Source organism: Mauremys reevesii, linkage group 11, assembly GCF_016161935.1.
Source record: "Mauremys reevesii isolate NIE-2019 linkage group 11, ASM1616193v1, whole genome shotgun sequence".
NCBI classification, from domain to species: Eukaryota; Metazoa; Chordata; order Testudines; family Geoemydidae; genus Mauremys; species Mauremys reevesii.
The window spans coordinates 75625595-75645488 of NC_052633.1; the positions used below are offsets into that span (position 1 = coordinate 75625595).

The window sequence follows — 19894 nt, forward strand, 5'->3', positions numbered from 1 at the left end:
AGATTGATAAGGTTATACCCTATGAGTGTCCAGCTTGGGCTCATAGAGATTCTGTATTTTCTTTTTATTCTTTAATAAATTCTTTCTTTTCTTTGGACTTGGTTAATTCCTTCTCTTGTGGAAATTCAGGGGAAGGGGAGGGAGGAAGAGACAGTTCCTCCTGGGTTTGATTCAAGCAGTTTGAATCAGGTATCTCTCTCCTAGGAAAAGGGAGGGGGGAGGAAGCAGGGGGAATGGTTTGTTTCTCCTGGGTGTAAGAACTCCGTGGATTTGGGGCTCTTGGAATCCCCTAGGATTTTGGGGAAGGACTGTGTCTCAATCCACATTCCCTGATTGAGTGGCGGCAGCTTACTAGATCTAAACTAGGATTTTAGTTTAGAGGGAAACCAAGTCGGGTCCCCATCTTTGAACCCACAAGCTCAAAGTGGGGGTGAGACCCTATGACATGGTGGCAGAATACATGCGGGTCCCCATCTTTGAACCCACAAGCTCAAAGTGGGGGTGAGATCCCATGACAAAACCATGTAAAACCTCCGAGCCTACAAGTCCACTCAGTCCAACTTCTTGTTCAGCCAATCGCTCAGACAAACACTCTGGTCACTATGTCCCCTGAACGTGAGCCCAGGCGTTCGCATGGCACCGCTGTAGCCGGCATTGCGAGATATTTACGTGCCAGATGCGCTAAACATTCGTACGCCCCTTTGAGCTTCGACTTGCAGATCGCGCTCGCCTCTGTTTAACGTTTTTTACAGTGCAACTATTTGTAACGAAAAACACCACCACAAAGTGAGCCCTGTACCCTTTGTATCCTGCGCTGTCACTGAAATCGAAATCCTGCACAATACAGACAAACAGCCACAAATATTTATAATCATTCGATCAAAGCTGCGATTACTCACGATGCATTTTGTAATCGTTTGACAGACCTAGCTGAAACAAATCAAACCAAGCTGGCGGCGGGCGCAGGACGCAGCTGCTTGCAGGGAGGACTCCCCCCCCCGCCCCACATGGGGGGACCGGCCCCCCTCGCCTCCCCGTCCTCCTCAACCCCCCCCCCCCCACACCCACCGGCGGGACCGGCCCCCCTCGCCTCCCCACCACCCCCACATGGGGGGGACCGGCCCCCCTCGCCTCCCCGTCCTCCTCAACCCCCCCAGCCCCACATGGACCGGGGGGACCGGGCCCCCTCGCCTCCCCTCCAGCCCCACATGGGGGGGACCGGCCCCCCTCGCCTCCCCGGCCTCCTCCCCCCCCCTCAACCCCAGATGGGGGGACCGGACCCTCGGCCTCCTCAACCCCCCCTCAGCCCCACATGGGGGATCAGTCCCGTCACACACTCCACGCCTCCGGCCCCACAGGGGTCCGCCCCCGCCCCCGGCCCCGGCCCCGCACGGGGGCTTTGCCTGGTCCCGCTCACCTGCCCCGCTCCGACTCCCAGCCCAGCTGCGCACAGGCTGCGGCCCTGCCGGCTCCCGCCGGGTCCTAGTGCCCGGACGGTGACTGGCCCTGGCGTATGGACCCCGCAGGGCCCCCCCGAGCTCCCCTGCAGCCTCTGCCCAGACACCCCCGGACCTGATCCCCACGGGCCCTGTCCCCGGGACCCCCCGAGCTCCCCTGCAGCCTCTGCCCAGACACCCCGGGACCTGATCCCCCCACGTGCCCTGAGACCCCGCTGGCTCCCCCCAAACCTCCCTGCAGCCTCTGCCCGGACACCCCGGGACCTGATCCCCCCAGGCCCCCACATTCCCCCAGTCAATGGAGAGTCCATGCAAACGGTGCTTGGGGACATTTGGTACCTAGCAACTAATGACCGTGGCTGGCCACCCTCAACAGGAGGCCGAGGAGGGGCCGGGGGACTGGCCTGGGAACTTGAGCAAAGACAGGGGGGGACATTGCTGGCTGGGCTCTGGGCTAACCCAAATGGACCAGAGGCTGTAACCTTCTTGTGTCCGGGCTCCCAGGGCTGGTCCAGGTGACTCATCACCCGCCTGTCGGCCCGCGCTGGCTGCGTGTCCCTGCAGACGCTGGCAGGGTGGGGGGCGCTGCCCCCCGAGATGGTACAAGTCTCCCTCAGGGTCTGTCTCAGGGGGACTCGCTGCCCGGGGCTCATGGGAGCAGGAGCAGGGGGGCTGCAGGCCCGGGATCCAGCCCCAGGAGGCCGTGAATATGTGTAGCTTCCCCTGCAGGAGGTGTGAGACCCCTCGGGGGCCTGGGCCGCTGACAGGGCCTCCCAGAGCCTGTCCCCACACTGGGGCCATGGCCCTGATCCTGTGAACACAATAGGGACAAGGCTCCGGCTCAGGCCCCAGGTGTGGTGGCTCCTGCAGCCCGGGTGCCGGGGGGCAGGTGCCGGGGGTTGTGCACATTAATGCATGGACAGAGCTCCCCAGTGCAGCTCCCGGCTGTGCCTGGGGTGGACTCCAGCGACGCCAGGTCCCAGCTTGTCAGGCTCCTGCTGCCAAGGCCCCATGGCGATGGCTGGGGCTCCCAGAGCCGCTCGCACGGGCCTGGGGGCAGGACGTTCTCCGGGAGCCCTGCCCAGGAACTGCCTCTGCTCGGAGCCCGTTTCCAGGGTGGCGAGGCCCCGTGCATGGTGTGTTTGTTCAGCCAGCCTTGGGCCCGGCGCAGCAGCCTCAGTGTCTGCGCTATGGGGCTGCCCGCAAGCCGTGCGCTCGGCTGGCCCCGCTCCTGGGGCTCTGGGGGTGTTTGGCCCCACAGATCTTTGCCCAGACCACGCAGCAAGGCTGAGGCGGCCCCCACCCCACCAGGAGAGCCAGGCCCAGGCGTGGGCCCTGCCCTAGCGCGGTCAGAGCCAGGCTCACAGCACCCCGTAACTACTAGTAACCGAGCCCCACAACCCACCGGGCTGAGCCAAGATCTCCAGCCCATTGCACAGATGGGGAAACTGAGGCATAGAGCGGGGGAATGGGGCCAAGCTCACCCAGAAAGCCAGTGGCAGAGCCAGGAATAGAACCCTGGTCCCCCAAATTCTAGTGTCCCCCGTCCCTACCCTGTGTTCTAACCATTAGAGACCCCTCCCCTCCCCGAGCGGAGAATAGAACCCAGGAGTCCTGGTTTCAAGTCCCCTGCCGACCCCCACCACCCAACCTCCAGAGCTGCAGATGTGTGTGTGGGGGGGGACTTATCCCCTTCGTGTGCCCATTCACACCGAGCCACCCACATCAAAGCGTCCCATTGACGCTGGTGCAGGGCCAGCCTAGCGCCCAGGACAGCAGGAGACTCCCCAGGCGCGTTGTGAACCGGTTACCACCACGGTGCAGCCTGCCCAGAGAAGCCCCGTCAGCGCCCTGCTGCCCAGCCCAGAGGGAGGCAGTCACAGCAGGGAACAGCTGCCATCGCCTGTGTCACTTGAAGGGAGCAGGGTGCAGAGCGTGTGGGGAGAATCCCTGCTGCCACCTCAGCAGCAGCGCGACAACCCCAAGGCTGCGCCGTCGCGGCATGGGGCAGAGGCCGGGACATCACCCCAAGCCTTGTGGCCAAGGGACTCCCAGGAGAACTCAGGATTCCCAGCCTCCACGCCCCTGCTCTACCCACTCGACACCATTCCCTTCCCACTCAGCCTGGCACGCTCGCTGGACAGGAAATCCCATGTAGGTAATTTGCCCCCAGTTCAGGGGTGGGCTAAGGCAGGGCCCATGTGCTAGCGCCCTGTGGGCAGAGGGGGCAGTGGGGCAGAGCCAGGGACGGCAGTGGTGAGGGCCCCCTCGAGTGTAGCCAGCCGTCTGCCTGTCCGGCTGCTGGGGAGGGGCTGGTTTTGCTGCTGCACTCTGGAGGAAGTTCACGGACTCCACTGTGGGAGGAAGGCAGAAAGCCCGGGACAGGGGGTGGTGTTAGGGTTAAGGTTGGGCTTGGAGGAGGATGGGGGAGCAGGGAGGCCCCCAGCCCTGTCTGCCCCTTCATGCACCTGGCCAGGGCATCAGCCCTCCCTGGGGAATTCACACCAGAGCAGGGAACTGGTCCGGGGGAAGGGCTCCTGGTTAAAGCAGATCCCTGCTCCAACCAGCCTCCAGCGATCCCAGCTAGTCGTGCAGCGCCTGCCCACCGCAGGGTGAGCGAGCGGGACCTGCACCCCCGCCCCCGGAGAAGGTCGTGTAGGGCAGGAGGCACCCAGCCGCCGGCCGGGCTCTCTGCCAGGGTATATTTAGCAGCCCTGCCCCCACACGGCAGGCCCAGGGCATTGCTGCAGTTTGTGTCTCATTTAGGGAGAAGGGACTTGGGGTCTAAGAGGGCTCCATGTGCCAAGCGGCCATGCCTCTGACTTGGGAATCCTCCCACACGGGGCAACTACAGTGTGACATGCCCTGCGCCTGGAAACCTTCTGATCGCATGGGACGGACACACCCAGGGCAGCACGGAGGCAAAGTCCAGGCACCCTAGAAGCGTGGGTAATCAGTAATGAGAACCAGCATGAAAAACAGACCCATGCCCTCCAGCCCACACCTCTCATCCCCCTTAGGGCCTAGCCTCCACCGCACGGCCTCGCTGAATGCCCAGAACGGCCAGTGCTGGGACATGGACGCACAGAGGGTCTGATTTGCAGATGCTCAGTAGCCTTAAGGAACCTGGTCCTCCCCTTCCGAGAGCGAGCACAGAAACAAACCCCTCTCCTGGGGGAACCGGAAACTGACTCATCGACTTGGAAAAAAGTGAGCGCAGTCCTGGGGCTCAGCTGTCAGCACAAGGCAGGGAAGGGATTTAACCCTCTGTAGGCATTATACGGCATCATCCCTCTAGCCCAGGGGTCGGCAACCTTTCAGAAGTGCTGGGTCGAGTCTTCAGACATTCACTCTAAGTTACGGGTTCACGAGCCAGTCAGACAGTTTAACGTTTTTAGAAGGGCTCTTTCTATAAGTCTATAATATAGAACTAAACTAGTGTTGTATGTAAAGGAAATAAGGTTTTAAAATGTTTAAGAATCTTCACTTAAATGAAAATGCAGAGCCCCCCGGACCGGTGGCCAGGACCCGGCCGTGTGAGCACCACTGACAATCAGCTCGCGTGCCGCCTTCGGTGCATGTGCCACAGGTTACCTACCCCTGCTCTAGCCTCTGAGCACCGACGAACATTAACGGAGCTGGCAGGATGTTCTATTTGTGCCTAATCCCGTCCCTGACAGAGACCTGCCCTTGTGCAAAAGCACCATGACCTTGTCTAAGGCCGGTTCATATTGTGTCTGGAGGCCCAGCCTCAGCCAGGGCACAGGTAGGACACACGAGGGGATAGAATTCCGACTGCAGGGGCAGCTGCTGATCTGCCGTCTCCTCACTCTCCAGTGCTTGGCCTTGACCCCTTGTGTGTGCGCCGTCCTTGATGCGGCAGCTGAGGGGACAGGGCTGAGAACGCAGGCGGGTTAATGCCGCTGCAGTGCCTGTGTAGTAAACACGAGACCACACGGAGCAGCAGTCGTGCGCCCCCTCGCAGGAGGGCAGGTCACTGCTTTGTCTCTTAGGTAGCTGGTGGCTCCTTGCTGGTGCTTGTCACTCTGCGAGCTGAGTCCCCCAAACGCCTTGCCAGGGCCCCATTAGCACCGAGGGATCAAGAGATGGGCCCATCAGAGCAGAGACTAGAAGGCAGCTCTCTGGCCTCCCAGAGCTGCCCCCATGAGCCCAGCCTGCTGCTCTCCAGCGCGGACTGACCAGCGAGCACCGCGGGGCTCTCGTCATTCTGCGTTGAAGCAGCCGTGTGCGCAAGAGACCTGGGGGCAGCACGGGCTGCACTCTTCGGCTGGCAGGGAGCGGAAGAGGGAGGGGGCTGCAGTATGAATCCCCCCAGGCCGAGCCCCGGCAGAGCAGCCTCAGCCTGCGTACTGGGTGCTGGTTGGGTCCCGGGAGGAGGTCCGGTGTGGCCCAGGCCCTGCAGGCTGAGAGAAACGGGACAGGCCGCAGCCAAGCTGGGCTCCAGGGCACAGACTGGGACAGTGTTTCTTGCTCTTCCACCCAGAGCAGTACGTCAGAGCCCCCCTGCAGCTCTCGGCTGTTCCTGCAGAGCCAGGCCCTGCTCTGCCTCCAGGCTACAGCCGGAGCCCTGGGCTCCACCCAGGCTCCAGCAGAGCTCCCCAGCCCTGCAGAGCTCAGCTCCCGCCCTGAGCTCATGGCACAGCCAGAGGAGGGGTTTCCAGGGGCACACACCCCGTGAGCAGCCCAGATACGGCTGGATTCCCAGTCCACAGGGGGAGCAGCTTCCCCTTGCCACAAAGGCCCAGACACCAGCGTGAATGAAATGCCCCCTCTTTATTAAATGGCTCTACAGCTTACAGCGAGGGGCGCGAGCTCGGCTAGTCAGCACATGCCCAAAGAGCTCCGCGCCCGCACACCCCCGCTGGTGGCACAAGCGGAACAGGCGGGGGAGGGCAGCTTGCCATGCACACAGGCGACGGACAGACACAAGCACAGCACGTGGCAAGGTTCTCCGGCTGCTCCAGGCCTCGCCTCCAGGAGCCGCAGCCTGGAGCAGCTGCCAGTCACCCCTTCAGAAAGGCCCAGCGTTCCCCGGGGCTCAGAGCTCTCACGTGGGGGCTGCGGCTCAGGCTTGGAGACCCTGTGCTAGGAACAGGAGCTCCGGGCTGAGGGCGTCGCCCAAGAGAGTCTCCGCCAGCCCGTCTGTACAGAGCACAGCCACTAATGCAGAGGTGCGACCCGGGAACTACATTTCCCAGCCACGCTGGCCTGAGACAGAACTAACTGCCCGCTGGGCCCTGCCCTCTCCCAGGGCTGCACCTCTGCAGGCTGCGCTCTGGCCACGCCTGGTTCCTGCTGCGAAGGGAGCCTGAGGTCTGCCTGTTCCAGGCGCCAGGGCAGAGGGGCCGGCCTGGCGCTGCTTTGCTGAGACTTGCCCCGTTTCAAAGGCCACTGAAGCGCTTTGTCCCTCATCAAACCTGTAAAGCACCAATAGGCTGGGCTAGTGACGCTCAGGGCCTGCCCCACGGCGAGGCAGGGGGAGGAGAACCGGGCAGGGGTATTAAAGGGACAGCCCACCCCCCCCCGGAATAGTCAGTGCTCTGCCCGCCAGGCAGGATGCCAGAGCAGCCCAGGCTGCAGGGGAGCTTTAGTCAGCCAAGAGACCCACCCCCATCACACAGCAAGCCCCTGGCAGAGCTGGGGAGAGACCCCAGGAGTCCTGCCCCCCAGCCGTACAGTGCAGAGCACCGTGGGGCCGACCCCTAGCTCAGGCTGGGCGCTGTGGGAGCAGGGCCCCCAGCCTGAGGCCCACAGGAGCGGGGGGGCCAGGGGGGGAGATCCCAGGTGTCCTGCCCCCCAGCCGTACAGTGCAGAGCAGAGCACCGTGGGGCCGACCCCTAGCTCGGCGCTGTGGGAGCAGGGCTGGGGGCGATGCAGGGAGAAGGGGGGAGAATGTCACCGGCCTCTGGGAGCTGCCGCTGTCACTCAATAACCTAGTAGAGCTGTACTCTGATTGGCCGGAGCCGCCCCCGCCCCTGTGCTGTGATTGGCCGCCCATGTGCTAATGATTTACAAGGAGGGAGGCACCGCCTGGCCCAGCTCCCCAGCAAGGGGTCCAGTCCCAGGACAGGGGCCCAGGCCAGACTCCCCCTTGGGCGGGGGAGGGGAAGGGGGAGCAAAGCTACTCGAGTCACCTGATTCTTTCCTTTCACTTGCTCCATTAGTGTTGACCGAGGGGGCCCCGTCCCCCCCGCTCTGCCGTCCAAGGGGGGCTTGGTTAGTTCGAGGGGGCCAGGGCCACTGTGAGCAGCAGCCGCTGGCCAGCCACGAGCAGGGCTTTGGCAGCCGGGAGGCTCCCCTGCTGCTGCCCAGGCTGTCTGCGCTCGGAGGCTAGAGGGACCCACGGACAATAGCAGCAAGTGGGGTGTGGGGTCACTTGGGGGGAGCCCTGTGCCAGGAGCAGTGGCAGCCCCCGCACCACGGACAGGGCAGCTCGGAGCCAGAACACACGGAGCTGCCTGGGCTTTGGGGGAGGGCGCGGCCTTGTAAAGGCCCCAGCAGGGGTCAGACTCCAGCACACGCCTCCTCGGGGGAACCCAACTCTCCACCCTTGTTACAAAAATAGATTCTGGTGCGTCCCTCCCCCGGCGGGAAGCCGGGCCGGGCCAGGCCGGCTGCAGCTCGAAGGAGGGTCTTGAGCTGGACTGTGGAAGAGGCGTCGCTGGCTCTGCTCAGGGACTCCACAGCAGCCTCTCCCGCCGGCAGCCGGAACCCGCGGAGCTCTCCCCTGCTGGCCTCGCGCAGGCTCTGCGGTGCTCCGTGCAGCTCTTGGCCGATTCCCGACACGGACAACACATATGCGGACACGGATACACGTATGTACTCACACACGCATTCACCCAACATGAGTACGAGTCAGAGTGATGTTGGCTTGACACACGTCTGTACAGAAGCTTCCACCGCAAGGCGCTGACGTGGTGGTTCTGTCCCTTCGGCATGAACGCCAGCGCTAGGCACCTCTGCCCGCCCCACCTCTGCGGGACAGGGGAGGGGGCCGGGACCCCGGGGTCCTGCTGCCCAGGCTGCTCCAGAGTCCGGAATCCCACGAGATCCTCACCCCCAGAGCTACACCTGGAGGAGAGAGCCGAGCCATTACCTAGGAACGGCCTTGCCGGGTCGGGCCAGTGGCCATCCACCCCTGTGCCCTGCCTCTGACAGGGGCCAGGACCAGGTGCGTCAGAGGGAATGAACAGAACAGGGCAATTATCGAATGATCCAGCCTGTCGCCCATTCCCAACTTCTGGCAATCAGAGGCCAGGGACACGCAGAGCAGGGGGTTGCATCCTTGCCCATCCTGGCTAATAGCCATTGCTGGACCCATGCAGTTCCTTTCTGAACCCGCTTATAGTTTAGGCCTTCACAACATCCCCTGGCGAGGAGTTCCACAGGTTGTCTGTGCGTTGTATGAAGACGTACTTCCTTGTGTTTGTTTTAAACCTGCTGCTGGTTAATGTCACTGGCTAACCCCTGGCTCTAGTGTTATGGGAAGGGGTAAATAACCCTTCCCTATTCACCTTCTCCACACGAGTCCCGATTTTATAGACCTCTACCAGAGACACCCTTAGTCAGCTCTTTTCCGAGCTGAAAAGCTCCCGCCTTTCTCATCTCTCCTGGGGAGGGAGTTACCGCCACTGGCCCGCCACCAGCCCCAGCCCACCCAGTCACTACCCAGGACAGTAATGCCCTGCTCACACCGCTGGGCGCCTGGGCCGTACCTTGTGTATCTGAGGCGGAAGCTCATCCTCCGAGCTCTCCTCTGGAACCGGCTCCGGGTGTCGTGCCGACTGTCCGTCCTCAGCCCAGCCCCCTAGAGGCAGGCGGGAGAAGTGCGACGGGGCTCTGTGCACAGTGCCCGGATCTGCGGCATGGGCACAGAAGAGTCAGAAGAACGCGTAGAGGCAGGTGAGACAGGCTCTGGTGCCAGCTCCCAGCAGGGCACCACTCAGGGGGCTCTAAGCCAATCTGTCTAACCCTCCAAGTGAGTGGGTGGGAGCCTGTGCAGCCTTCCCCAGCCGACAGCTCCTCCCCACAGCACGCAGGGTGACGTGGGAACATCACAGCGGGAGCCCAGCCTCTCCTGAACACACACACTGCCAGCCATGGATGAGCAGGGCTCCTGGGCGCCTCCTGCAGGCGCTACCGCGCAGTGGCACCTGCCAGCCACCTGCCCCAGCCAATCTCCTGGCGTGTGGGGGAGGAGTCTCAAATGCTTCACTGGCATTTAAACAATTACCCAGCGACCCGACGACGACAAACCAGCGTGTGGCCCCACGGCACGTTCCACAGGCAGCGCCCCTTGGCCTGCGGGACAGGGAATGCGTGGGGAGGCTCCCAGGCTCCATCTGGAGTGGGGGACCCTGTCTGGAGGGGAGTCCCACGGCACGAACCTGTGATGCCGCCGTATCGGCGCTGGAAGCCCGTCTGCAGGGTGGCCGACTCCTCCACAGCCTGGCGTGGCGAGGAGAAGGGGTAGCTGGCAGAGCGGGGGATGACGGCGGGGGCTCCCTTCTGAGCATCCGGCTCCTCCGGGGCACTCTCCCCGCTCTCGTCGCTCTCCCGCCGGTGCCACACATGCCGCTCGGGCTCTGTCTGCGTGTGCTGCTTGTGCAACTGCGCACAACACAACACAACCGGGCGGGTCAGCCAAGCAGGGACGGGGACAGAGCTGCAGCCCCACCCCACAGCCAGCCTGCAGGAGCCCCCGTGGCAGCCCCACAGTAGTTCTGGCTCCTTCTCTCCTGCACTGCCAGCTCCCGGCGCCACTGCTCCCTCTGCCCCTCCAGTGCAGGATGGGAGCCGCTCTGCACCAGGCCCTCCTGCGCTCCGGGGACCTGCAGAGACAGCCCTGCAGGGGAAGGATATGGGCCTGGCTGCCTTTGCGGGACCTCCCTTACCGCCTGGGTACAGCACCCCTCTCTCCAGCTGCACCCCCCGTGCCGCGAGCCTGCCCCCCCGAGCTGCCCTCTCACCTCGTGCATGTAGAGTGCGTGCAGGCTCATCTCGGTGGAGGCGTATTCCGACAGGATCAGGCTCTGTAACTGGCCCTCCCAGGCGCTGCTCCCTGAGCTCGCTGTTCTGGCATCCGTGCTGCAGCCGGGACACAGAGAAGGGCTGGGGGAGGGGGTCTGCTGCCCAGGGGCATGGCCCAGCAGGCCCCACATCAGATCCACACAGCCCTTCTTGATCCCCTGCCCAGCCCCACTGCATTGCTGGGCTATGGGGTGTCCCATGGTGCCACCTCGCCCACTCCCTGCCCTGGGCCCCCCTCTGCACCCCAGATACATGCAGCCTCTGCCCAGACACATGGGCTTTGCTCAGTGGGGTCCAGCCCCAACACAGGCACCCCCAAGGGCCACAGATCCCCATCACAGGGGGGCAGGAGCGCTCCAGCGCCCCCTCCTGGGGCGGAGCAGTCACTTACAGAGTCAACTCCTGTTCTAGCCACCTGTGTAACCTGCTCCACTGCAGCCCCGTTTCCCTGTCCCTGCAGGGACTCCTCCCAGCATGTGGGCGAGGAACAGACCGCAGAGCGTGCCAGCAGGAGGCGCTGTGAGCTGCTCCCAGCAGTGCCCAGTGAACCAATCCCTTCGGTCTCAGGCACACGAGGGGCACCCAGCACCTCAGGAGCAGAGCCTGGGCTTTGCAAGGTCCCTGATCACGGAGTAGGTGGCCTGGCGCAGCTCAGCAGACTTACCCAGAAGCCGTCATGGTGCTGTGGGTCCGGGGCGGTGCCCCCTCCACGTGGGACCCGGACGTCTGGAAGCTGCTGTGAGTTTGCTGGGCAGACTGGAGCGGGGAGAAGGAGCGCAGGGCAGAGGCCACCTCGGAGAGCTGGCGGGAGGCCTGCAGCTCGTGGCTCACGTACCCCAGGGCTGAGGAGCCCGCGATCACATTGGCAATCAGGCTGTGAGGCTGCAATGGGAAGTGAGGGGAGTCACAGCCCGGGACAGGCAGCCACCAGGACAGGGCCCCTTCCCAACCCAGCTCCTCGGGGGAACTCCAGATCCTACAGCGCCCCCATGCCGCAGGGCAGAACCCCCCACCCCCACCCCCCTCCAGCCTGATCACATGCTGACACCCTCGGAGACGGGCCCAGCCCTCCCCGGAAACCCAAGCCCAGTTCAGACCCAGCAAACTCACTGCACCGGCCGCCTGAGCCAGCAAGACCCCTGCCCTCCAGGCAGCCTTGGGACACCAGAGCCCCTTCCTCTCCCGCCCACCCGCGACCCGTCGCAGCCGGGGCACCTCGGACTCCGACTGCAGGGACTGGATGGAGGTGAAGAGGGCATTGTCAGGCAGCACGGCCTGCTGGGCCAGCGCCACGCTGCTGTCGCGCAGCACGCGCTCCTTGAGGAAGCCGATGAAGGCCGTGCTCTCGCGGGGCGGCTGCCACTTGGGGTTGGTGATGGCGAAGTGCATGAGGGACAGCTCAGTCTTGCCATCCTCGGCCTGCTGGTAGATGGAGGCCTCAGTCTTCCCCGCCGACATCCACTGCAAAGCACACAGGTGAAGTGAGGGGGGCCACTCCAAACCCACCCTTGGACCCCCCCAGGGCCTGCCAGACACCCACCGGGGGGTCTGGGGAGCCCCAAAGGGCCAGGCTGCACAAAACCCATCAATGCACAATGCCAGGAACTCCCCAGCAGCTGCAGCTCGGCCTCCCGCAGACGGCCTGGGACATTGCTCGCTGGAGCAGACGCGCCATAGCCCAGCACGCCCAGCTCCAGGGCCCTCCAGCGCCCGGGGTAGCATCACATGCCCCCACTCCAGGGCACGAGCCCTCACCTGGCCAGCTGGGCTCATGCACCCGTTGAACGGGACACCCCACGGAGCGTGCCCGGATGTTAGATACGAGATTGCAACAACACAGCCCACAGACTACAGGCCTCAGCATGCAACGCTTCAGCTTGATTGGTGCAGCCTGGCCACCATGCATTCTGGGACTGGGAGTAAGAGCTCTCTTGGCAGAACTCCGTGGGGGACGTCAGCACGCCTGGGTTCCAGCCACGGGCAGGACCCCCCAGGTGTGGGGGGAGGGGAAGGGACCGCGCCAGCACACGCCCATGCCGCAGGCGGGCCCTACCGCCGGGTGCCCGTGCTGGCGCACGTCCATCTGTGCGAAGGAGCAGGTGTCGCCCACGCCCACCACCTCCACGGTGAAGTTCCGGAAGAAGTCGATGATCTCCAGGGACTTGGGCCGCAGGCAGAAGATGAGGATCAAGGGGGTAACGATGGGGCTCAGCAGCTCCTCCAGGATGAACGCCTGGGAAGGGAGAGGGGGGCACTCAGCAGGCAGCGCCGAGAGCAGCCGAGGGGCCACCCAGGGAATGTTCCCAGAACAGCAGCCCCATGTCAGTATCGCCCCATGTGCTCTGCCCCCAGCTGACCAACGATCCCCTCCGCACCCACGTCCCTTGCTCTGGGGAACCACACAGGAGCTGTGGAACCATCACACCCACGGCCCTGGGAAGGGAGGCACACGCAGGTCCCCAGTCCAGCCCCTTCGCATGAACCAGCCTCTCTCTGGGCATCGCAGCCCGACAGACAGCGGCCCTGAGGTGGCACCCGTGTGTCAGAGACCCCAGCCCTGCCCCCCCGGGCACCGCGAGTGCCCCTAGCTGAGCAGAGGCGCGCAGGAGCCAGTCCAATTCTGCCCCGGGTCCAAGCTAGCCAGGGGGGCCGGGCTCACCGCTTTGTACTGGAAGAGCTGAGAAAACTCGTCCCGGGTCTCGTAGCGGTGGGCGTTGGCCTGCCAGTGGTCAGGCATGTAGTGGATGTGTGCCAGGATCACCCGCAGCAGCTGCTCTGGGCAGAACACCAGGTGCTGGTCTGGGATGAAGGACCTGCAGGGGGGCAGGACAAGGATGGGACGGACGGCACTTCCCAGAGAACCCCGGCCCGGAGTCTGATGCCGGGGGCAGATCATGCCTAGAGAAAGGCTGGGAGAGCTTCTCCCACAGCCCTGCTGGTGCCCCGCAGTCCTGATCCGCAGCCCCTGCTACCTCAGCCCTACCTACCCCCAGCCCCATCAGCGCCCCTCAGTTCTGACCTGCCCCTGCCCCAGCCCTGCTGGTGCCCCTCAACCCCGACCCGCAGCCCCTGCTACCCCAGCCCTGCCGGTGCCCCTCAATCCCGACCCGCAGCCCCTGCTACCCCAGCCCTGGGCTCCCCCCACAGCTCTGCCGGTGCCCCTCAGTCCCGACTCACAGCCCCTGCTACCCCAGCCCTGGGCTCCCCCCACAGCTCTGCCGGTGCCCCTCAGTCCCGACTCGCACCCCCTGCTACCCCAGCCCTGCCTCCCGCCAGCCCTGCCGGTGCCCCTCACTCCCGACCCGCAGCCCCTGCTCCCAGCCCTGGGCTCCCCCCACAGCCCTGCCAGTGCCCCTCACTCCCGACCCGCAGCCCCTGCTACTCCAGCCCTGCCTCCCGCCAGCCCTGCCGGTGCCCCTCAATCCTGACCCGCAGCCCCTGCTACCCCAGCCCTGGGCTCCCCTCCCCAGCTCTGCCGGTGCCCCTCAATCCCGACCCGCAGCCCCTGCTACCCCAGCCCTGGGCTCCCCTCACCAGCTCTGCCGGTGCCCCTCAATCCCGACCCGCAGCCCTTGCTACCCCAGCCCTTGGCTCCCACCACAGCCCTACCGGTGCCCCTCAGTCCCGACCCGCAGCCCCCCCCCCCCCCCCCCCTGCCTACTCTGTGCCCCTCTCTCCCCCCGACCCCCCCCCTGCTACCCCAGCCCTGCCTACTCCCAAGTCCTGCCAGTGCCCCTCAGTTCTGACCTGCCCCTGCCCCAGCCCTGTCAGCGCCCCATGGTCCTGACCTGCAGTCCCCTGCTACTGCAGCCCTGCCTCCCGCCAGCCCTGCCGGTGCCCCTCAGTCCTGACCCACAGCCCAGCTCCCTGCTATCCCAGCCCTGCCGATGCCCCTCAGTCCTGATATGCAACCCCCCCCCCAGCCCACAAAAAAAACCAACCCCACACACAGCACTTTGGCCCCAGGCTCTTCCTTCCCTACCCCCCGCAAGATTCCTGCCAGTGCCCCTCACTCCTGGCCCGACCCACTGCTCCCCACTTCCAGTCCTGGGCCCCCCAGGCAGACTTCTGTTCCCTTGTGGCCCACGGACAGACCCGCAGCCTCCCCCTGCCCCAGGGCAAGCAGGCCGCGCCAGCCCGTCTCACCGGCAGACGGTGACGCCCACGCCCAGCAGGGTGACGGTGGTGAGGACGTGCTCCACAGCCAGCACGTCCTCGTCGTAGATGGTGAGGGCGATGAGCACGGCCAGGATGGAGCCGGCGAAGAAGGCCACGTTCTTGGCCACGATGGTGAGCAGGGGGGAGATGAAGCAGTTCATGTACTTGGAGGCCGGCTTGTAGCCCTTGCTGAGGCGGGAGTGCAGCTCGTGGTCCAGCTCGTTGAAGTGGCGCAGGTAGCAGCGGCCGTAGAGCGACCAGCAGCGGGCGCCCAGGCTGCCCGGCTCCCGCTTCAGGATCTCGGTGTAGCTGAAGAAGGCATAGAGGATCTGCCAGATGAGGATGAGCGGGCAGAGGAGGAAGTTGGCGATGCCGATCCAGAGGATGCGGGCGCTCAGCTTCTCGGCCAGCTCCAGGCGGTTGCCGCCCCGCTTGTACTCCGCCTTGAGGCTCCACTCGTTCTCAAAGAGCGAGCCGGGCCCCCAGAAGAAGATGAGCTCGAAGTTGTACTTGAGGCCGCGGGTGTAGAAGATGGTGTCGCCCAGCCCGGGCAGGCGGAAGCGGATGGGCAGCAGCGACTTGTTCACCATGGCCACCATGTAGTTCTTGAAGCGCAGGATGCGGTGGTAGATGTCCAGCTCCGTCAGCTCCTTCTTGTGGATGCAGATCTGATGCTCCTTCTGGATCTGCACAATGCGAGCCTGCACCTCCTGCCAGGTGTAATAGGGCAGGTTGGACTGGCCGGGAGGAGAGGAGGCAGTGTTAGAATCCGGGGGAGACCAACGGGGGCCCACCAGACAGCGATGCAACACAAACTACAGGTCCCAGCATGCACTGCTCCAACGTTCCACAGACACAGGCCATGCTGCATGCTGGGAGTTCCAGTCTCCCATCAATGCTGCACCCGGCTCAGCGTGATGCTTGCTGTGTGCTGCTCTGGGGTTCCCAGGGAAAGATAAACGCAGCCCTCGGGGGGGGGGAGGGGGGGAGCCTCATTCACCCCTCCTGGGCTGGCAAGAAAGAGCTAGAGAACTACACAGGTCATCACCACACGCTCCCAAAGGGGGGCGCTCTGATGTCTCCGTTACCACCGAGGCACTCGGCCCACCGAGAGCTCCGAGCCCTTCCCAGACCGGGAAGTGATGGGACGTGCCCAGTGGGGAGCCTGCAGCCAACTGGGAGGAGAACCCAGGTGTTCGAGTCCCAAGCCCTTGCCCTATTCCACAGGCTTATGGTCTTGCAAAACATTAATGTAAAGGATCCTGCTGTTACTCGAGTTACCCAAGTTCTCTCCGAGGGAGACCCTGGGCTGGGACTCAGGGCTCAATACCCAGCTCTGCCAGACTCCCCCATGGCCTTGGGCAACGCCTAGCTGCTCTGTGCCTCGGTTCCCTACCTGTACATGGGGGAGAGACCCTGCCCCACCTCCCAGGAAGGCATGAGAATAAACTGCTTTACACCTCTGAGGCTGGGACACTGCTGTGAGCATGGGAAGAAAAGCCTAGAGGTTATGAAGCAAAGTGATTGGCTGGCAGATAGTCAGCAGAACACAGCTGTCCCGCAACACACCCAGACACACACTGTGCCGGGGCGGGTTTGCCCGAAAACAAGCTGTAGGGAGTTACATAATCCGGTGTAGCTCCTAAGGGAGGTCCGAAAGAGGGAGAGATGGCAATGGGCAGGTGAAACCCTCTCCTACAGCTTCAGCAAGGCAGCCCCGAGTTGGGGGTAGAGGCACCGGGAGCTCCCAGCTCAGCCACAACAGCCCAGTCCTCCAGCCCCAGGGTCGCTCACCATGGGGATTTTGAGGGCGTTGATGTAGAAGGAGTGAATCTCCCAGTAGCAGCAGATGTTGTAGATAAATTTGATGAGTCGATGGATCCAGAAAACCCCCGCTATCACCAGGATGGAAATGAGAAAGCCGTTCTGCTGGATTCTGCAAGGGAGAAGAGACTTTCGGCATGCCCCACGGCCGAGCCTCATCCCACAGGAGCCCAAGCTATATGCACTGTCAAGGGATCGCTTCACCCACCACCAGAATGTGGGCACATCTGGGGAGGGATGCACCAGCTGTGTAACAGCACACAGCAACACTGCCATCAAGCATCAAGTACATACCCAGAGACGCAACTCCTGGGGATTACATGACCCAGAGTACAATGCAGCTTGGCCACTCAGCCCAAGACAAACCAGGGACTTGCAATCTTGGCAGGCTACATGCCTCGACTGACGATGAGGACAAGGGCTGTGTACTGCCCGTGGGTGAGGTCTGGCCAGTCCCAGTGTCCTCCTTCCGGATCTTTAGCTCCTGTCTGGAGAGCTCGCACTAACATGGCCTTTGGAGGGTGGCAGGCTGCCAGGGCTGGGGGCGGAGGTGTGGCTGCTGCCCTTACCTTGCGCTGCACACGCTGGGAGGCAGAAAGGCATCTGGCAGTGTCACCTTGACAAGCTCGCTGGTGTGCTGGCTGTGATTCACCATCTTGTTGGCAAACAGGATGTCATAGTCAACGCAGCTGACAAGGAAGGTGGTGAAGGCCACCACGAAAATGAACTGCCTGTGGGAAAGGCAGCAGCCATGAGGCACATGCTCCTTCTGCCCCCAACTCCTAACATACCACAGCCAGGAGTGGCTACTGGGTCACACCCCACGGCCCGTGGCATGACGGAGGCAGATTCTGAGGAGAGGGAGACAAATTCTTGGGGATGAGATGGCCAAAAAAGAAGAGGGGGAGAGGGAGACAAGCCCTGATTGAAAGGGGAGTGGCCCTGACCGCCTCCCACCTCATCCCCTGAAACCCAACTCTCAGCCATGGCTGTGCAGGGACAGCAGGAACACTGGGGCCCAAGGCCCTGGCAGCGAGAGCATGTGGAGAACCTGCCCCCTCCCTGGCCTCCCCATCCCCAGAGCAGGGGGACTCAAGACATACATGAGCTCAAAGATCTCGCCAATCAGCATGCAGGTGAAGCCGTTCTTCTGATGCAGGTTATAGACGTGGGAGCTGCAGTCAAGGAGAACAGCCTGGCAACCCCTCCTCTCCAGCCACCAGCTGAGCCCCCCGTCCACCAGCTGAGAGAAAACCCCTCCCATGCCAAGCCACCCCCTAGCCACCAGTCAGGATGGATGGCTGCAAGGCAAGTGCACTCTCTGCTTAGCTACAAAATACTCCTGGGACCTGGCCTCCATGCCCGGGTAACGCTAGCCTGTCACAGAAACCCAAGCCCCCACCACACCCCAGCACGGGACTGTGAACACTCCATTCACAGACCCCCCGAGCCCTCTCCAAAGTCTGCAAGGGCAGGACCCGGCCAGCACAGAGGGAGGTAAAGACATATCCAGAGCCTAGCAATCAGAGGGACAGAGAACGGGCAGAAGGCCATCATCAAAGGGCTGGAGGGACCCGTTTCTGTCCCCCTCCAGCTCCATCTCCCAAGGGAAGGGGTGGAAACACCACTCCACGGGACAGGGAGCAATCCAGCCCCGGATGAGATGGGACCTGCACAGACGGTGTCAAGCTGATGCTGGGCTGGAGCAGCCGCCTCCCGTCCCCCTGCATGCAGCAAGGATATGCGAGAGAAGAAGAGGTCCAGGTTCTCTATGTGATGCCAGGGAGCTGCAGGAAAGAGAGGAGGCAAAGGGGGTGAGTGGGGCTCGCTACACAGTGGTTTGCCCAGCAGCGGGGGGGCAGTTGGTTGCTGCTGGCTAGTTACCCTTGTGACACAGCCCAGGGCACACAGCGGCTGGGTCCCCCCAGACCCCACAGGGCTGTTCCTGGGTTTACACAGTGCACGGAACAGGAGTCACCACTCCACATCAGACCCAGTGTCTGGCCTGTGGCAGTGGCCAAGGCCCAGAGGCCCAGAGAGGGACACCCCCCGCCCCCGGCGGAGGGAAGGACTCGGGAGAAGGGGGATCCCCCCGCCCCGGCAAGCCGCCCCCGGGCCCCGCTCACATTTGCTGCCCTCGGGGACGTGCACCAGCAGATCCTCCTCCCCTGGGGGCGAGTCGCTGTAGGAGGCCTCCAGGCGCTGGTACTGCGTGTCGAAGTGGGCCATGGCGCCGGCCCGGGCCGCATGGAGCGCGGGGCGCTGCGGGGAGAGGTGGGTCAGCGCGGGGGAACCGGACCGGGCCGCATGGAGCGCGGGGCGCTGCGGGGAGGGTCAGCGGGGAACGGACCGGGCCGCATGGGCGTGGGCGCTGCGGAGGACCGGAACGGGGACGGCCTGGGCGGGGCGAGCGGGCGGGCGCTGGGGGGGAGTCAGCGCGGGGACGGACCGGCCAGGGCCGCATGGGCGCTGCGGGGAGGCGGGTCAGCGCGGGAACCGGACCAGCGGGCCGCATGGGCGCGGGCGCTGCGGGGCGAGGTGGGTCAGCGCGGGGGACCCGGACCGGGCCGCATGGAGCGCGGGGCGCTGCGGGGAGAGGTGGGTCAGCGCGGGGGAACCGGACCGGGCCGCATGGAGCGCGGGGCGCTGCGGGGGGAGGGGGGTCAGCGCGGGGGAACCGGACCGGGCCGCATGGAGCGTGGGGCGCTGCGGTGAGAGCCGGGGCTGCGCAGGGGAACCGGACCGGCCTGGGCCGCAAGGAGCGCGGGGCGCTGCGGGGAGGGGTCAGCGCGGGGACCGGACCAGCCCGGGCCGCATGGAGCGCGGGGCGCTGCGGGGAGGGGTCAGCGCGGGGAACCGGACCAGCCCGGGCCGCATGGAGCGCGGGGCGCTGCGGGGAGGGGTCAGCGCGGGAACCGGACCGGACCGGGCCGCATGGAGCACGGGGCGCTGCGGGAGAGGTCAGCGCGGGGACCGGACCGGATGGAGCGCGGGGCGCTGCGGGGAGGTCAGCGCGGGGACCGGACCGGCCCGGGCCGCAAGGAGCGCGGGGCGCTGCGGGGGGAGGGGGGTCAGCGCGGGGGGGAACCGGACCGGACCGGATGGAGCGCGGGGCGCTGCGGGGAGAGGGGGGTCAGCGCGGGGGGGACCGGACCGGACCGCTCGGGCCCCGCCGGCCCAACAGCCCTTCGGGGCCGGGCCCCCCCTGCCCGGCCGGAGCCCGGCCGGACTCCTGGGTTCTGGCGCGCGGAGCCCCCCCCTCACCTGCCCGGTCTCCCCGGTAACCGGCCCCTGCCGCCCCCTCCCAGCGCCAGGCCGGGCCGCCGCCTCCTGTGTCACCACCTCTGAACTGGCGGCTCCGGCGGCCAACCGGGGCCTGCGGGCGGCGCCGCGGGGGCCAATCC

The 19894-nt window shown here is 64.7% G+C and overlaps 2 protein-coding genes across 4 annotated transcripts in view; both read right to left on the reverse strand.

The window, feature by feature from the left end:
* ABCB6 (ATP binding cassette subfamily B member 6 (Langereis blood group)) overlaps positions 1–1474 on the reverse strand; it is a 28849-nt gene extending 27375 nt beyond the window's left edge. Inside the window, 1 exon segment of the mRNA XM_039495856.1 lies at positions 1418–1474. The gene's annotated coding sequence lies outside the window, so the exon portion shown is untranslated.
* A 4758-nt stretch (positions 1475–6232) lies between these two features.
* On the reverse strand, positions 6233–19879 carry ATG9A (autophagy related 9A). 3 transcript variants are annotated; one of them, XM_039494808.1, is made up of 16 exons: positions 19755–19879; positions 18617–18752; positions 18234–18277; positions 17594–17658; positions 17060–17221; positions 16461–16602; positions 14742–15403; positions 14655–14699; positions 13168–13321; positions 12562–12741; positions 11724–11969; positions 11173–11390; positions 10448–10565; positions 9866–10088; positions 9194–9336; positions 6233–8549 (listed from the first exon to the last, which is right to left on the reverse strand). In XM_039494808.1, the coding sequence occupies exons 2-16, from the start codon at positions 18717–18719 to the stop codon at positions 8544–8546; spliced, it is 2511 nt and encodes an 836-aa protein (XP_039350742.1). In that variant the 5' UTR covers positions 18720–18752; positions 19755–19879; the 3' UTR covers positions 6233–8543. The 3 variants fall into 3 exon arrangements, with proteins under 3 accessions (XP_039350742.1, XP_039350740.1, XP_039350739.1); XM_039494806.1 differs by having other exon boundaries at positions 14655–15376; XM_039494805.1 differs by having other exon boundaries at positions 14655–15403.
* Between the last annotated feature and the right edge of the window lie 15 nt (positions 19880–19894).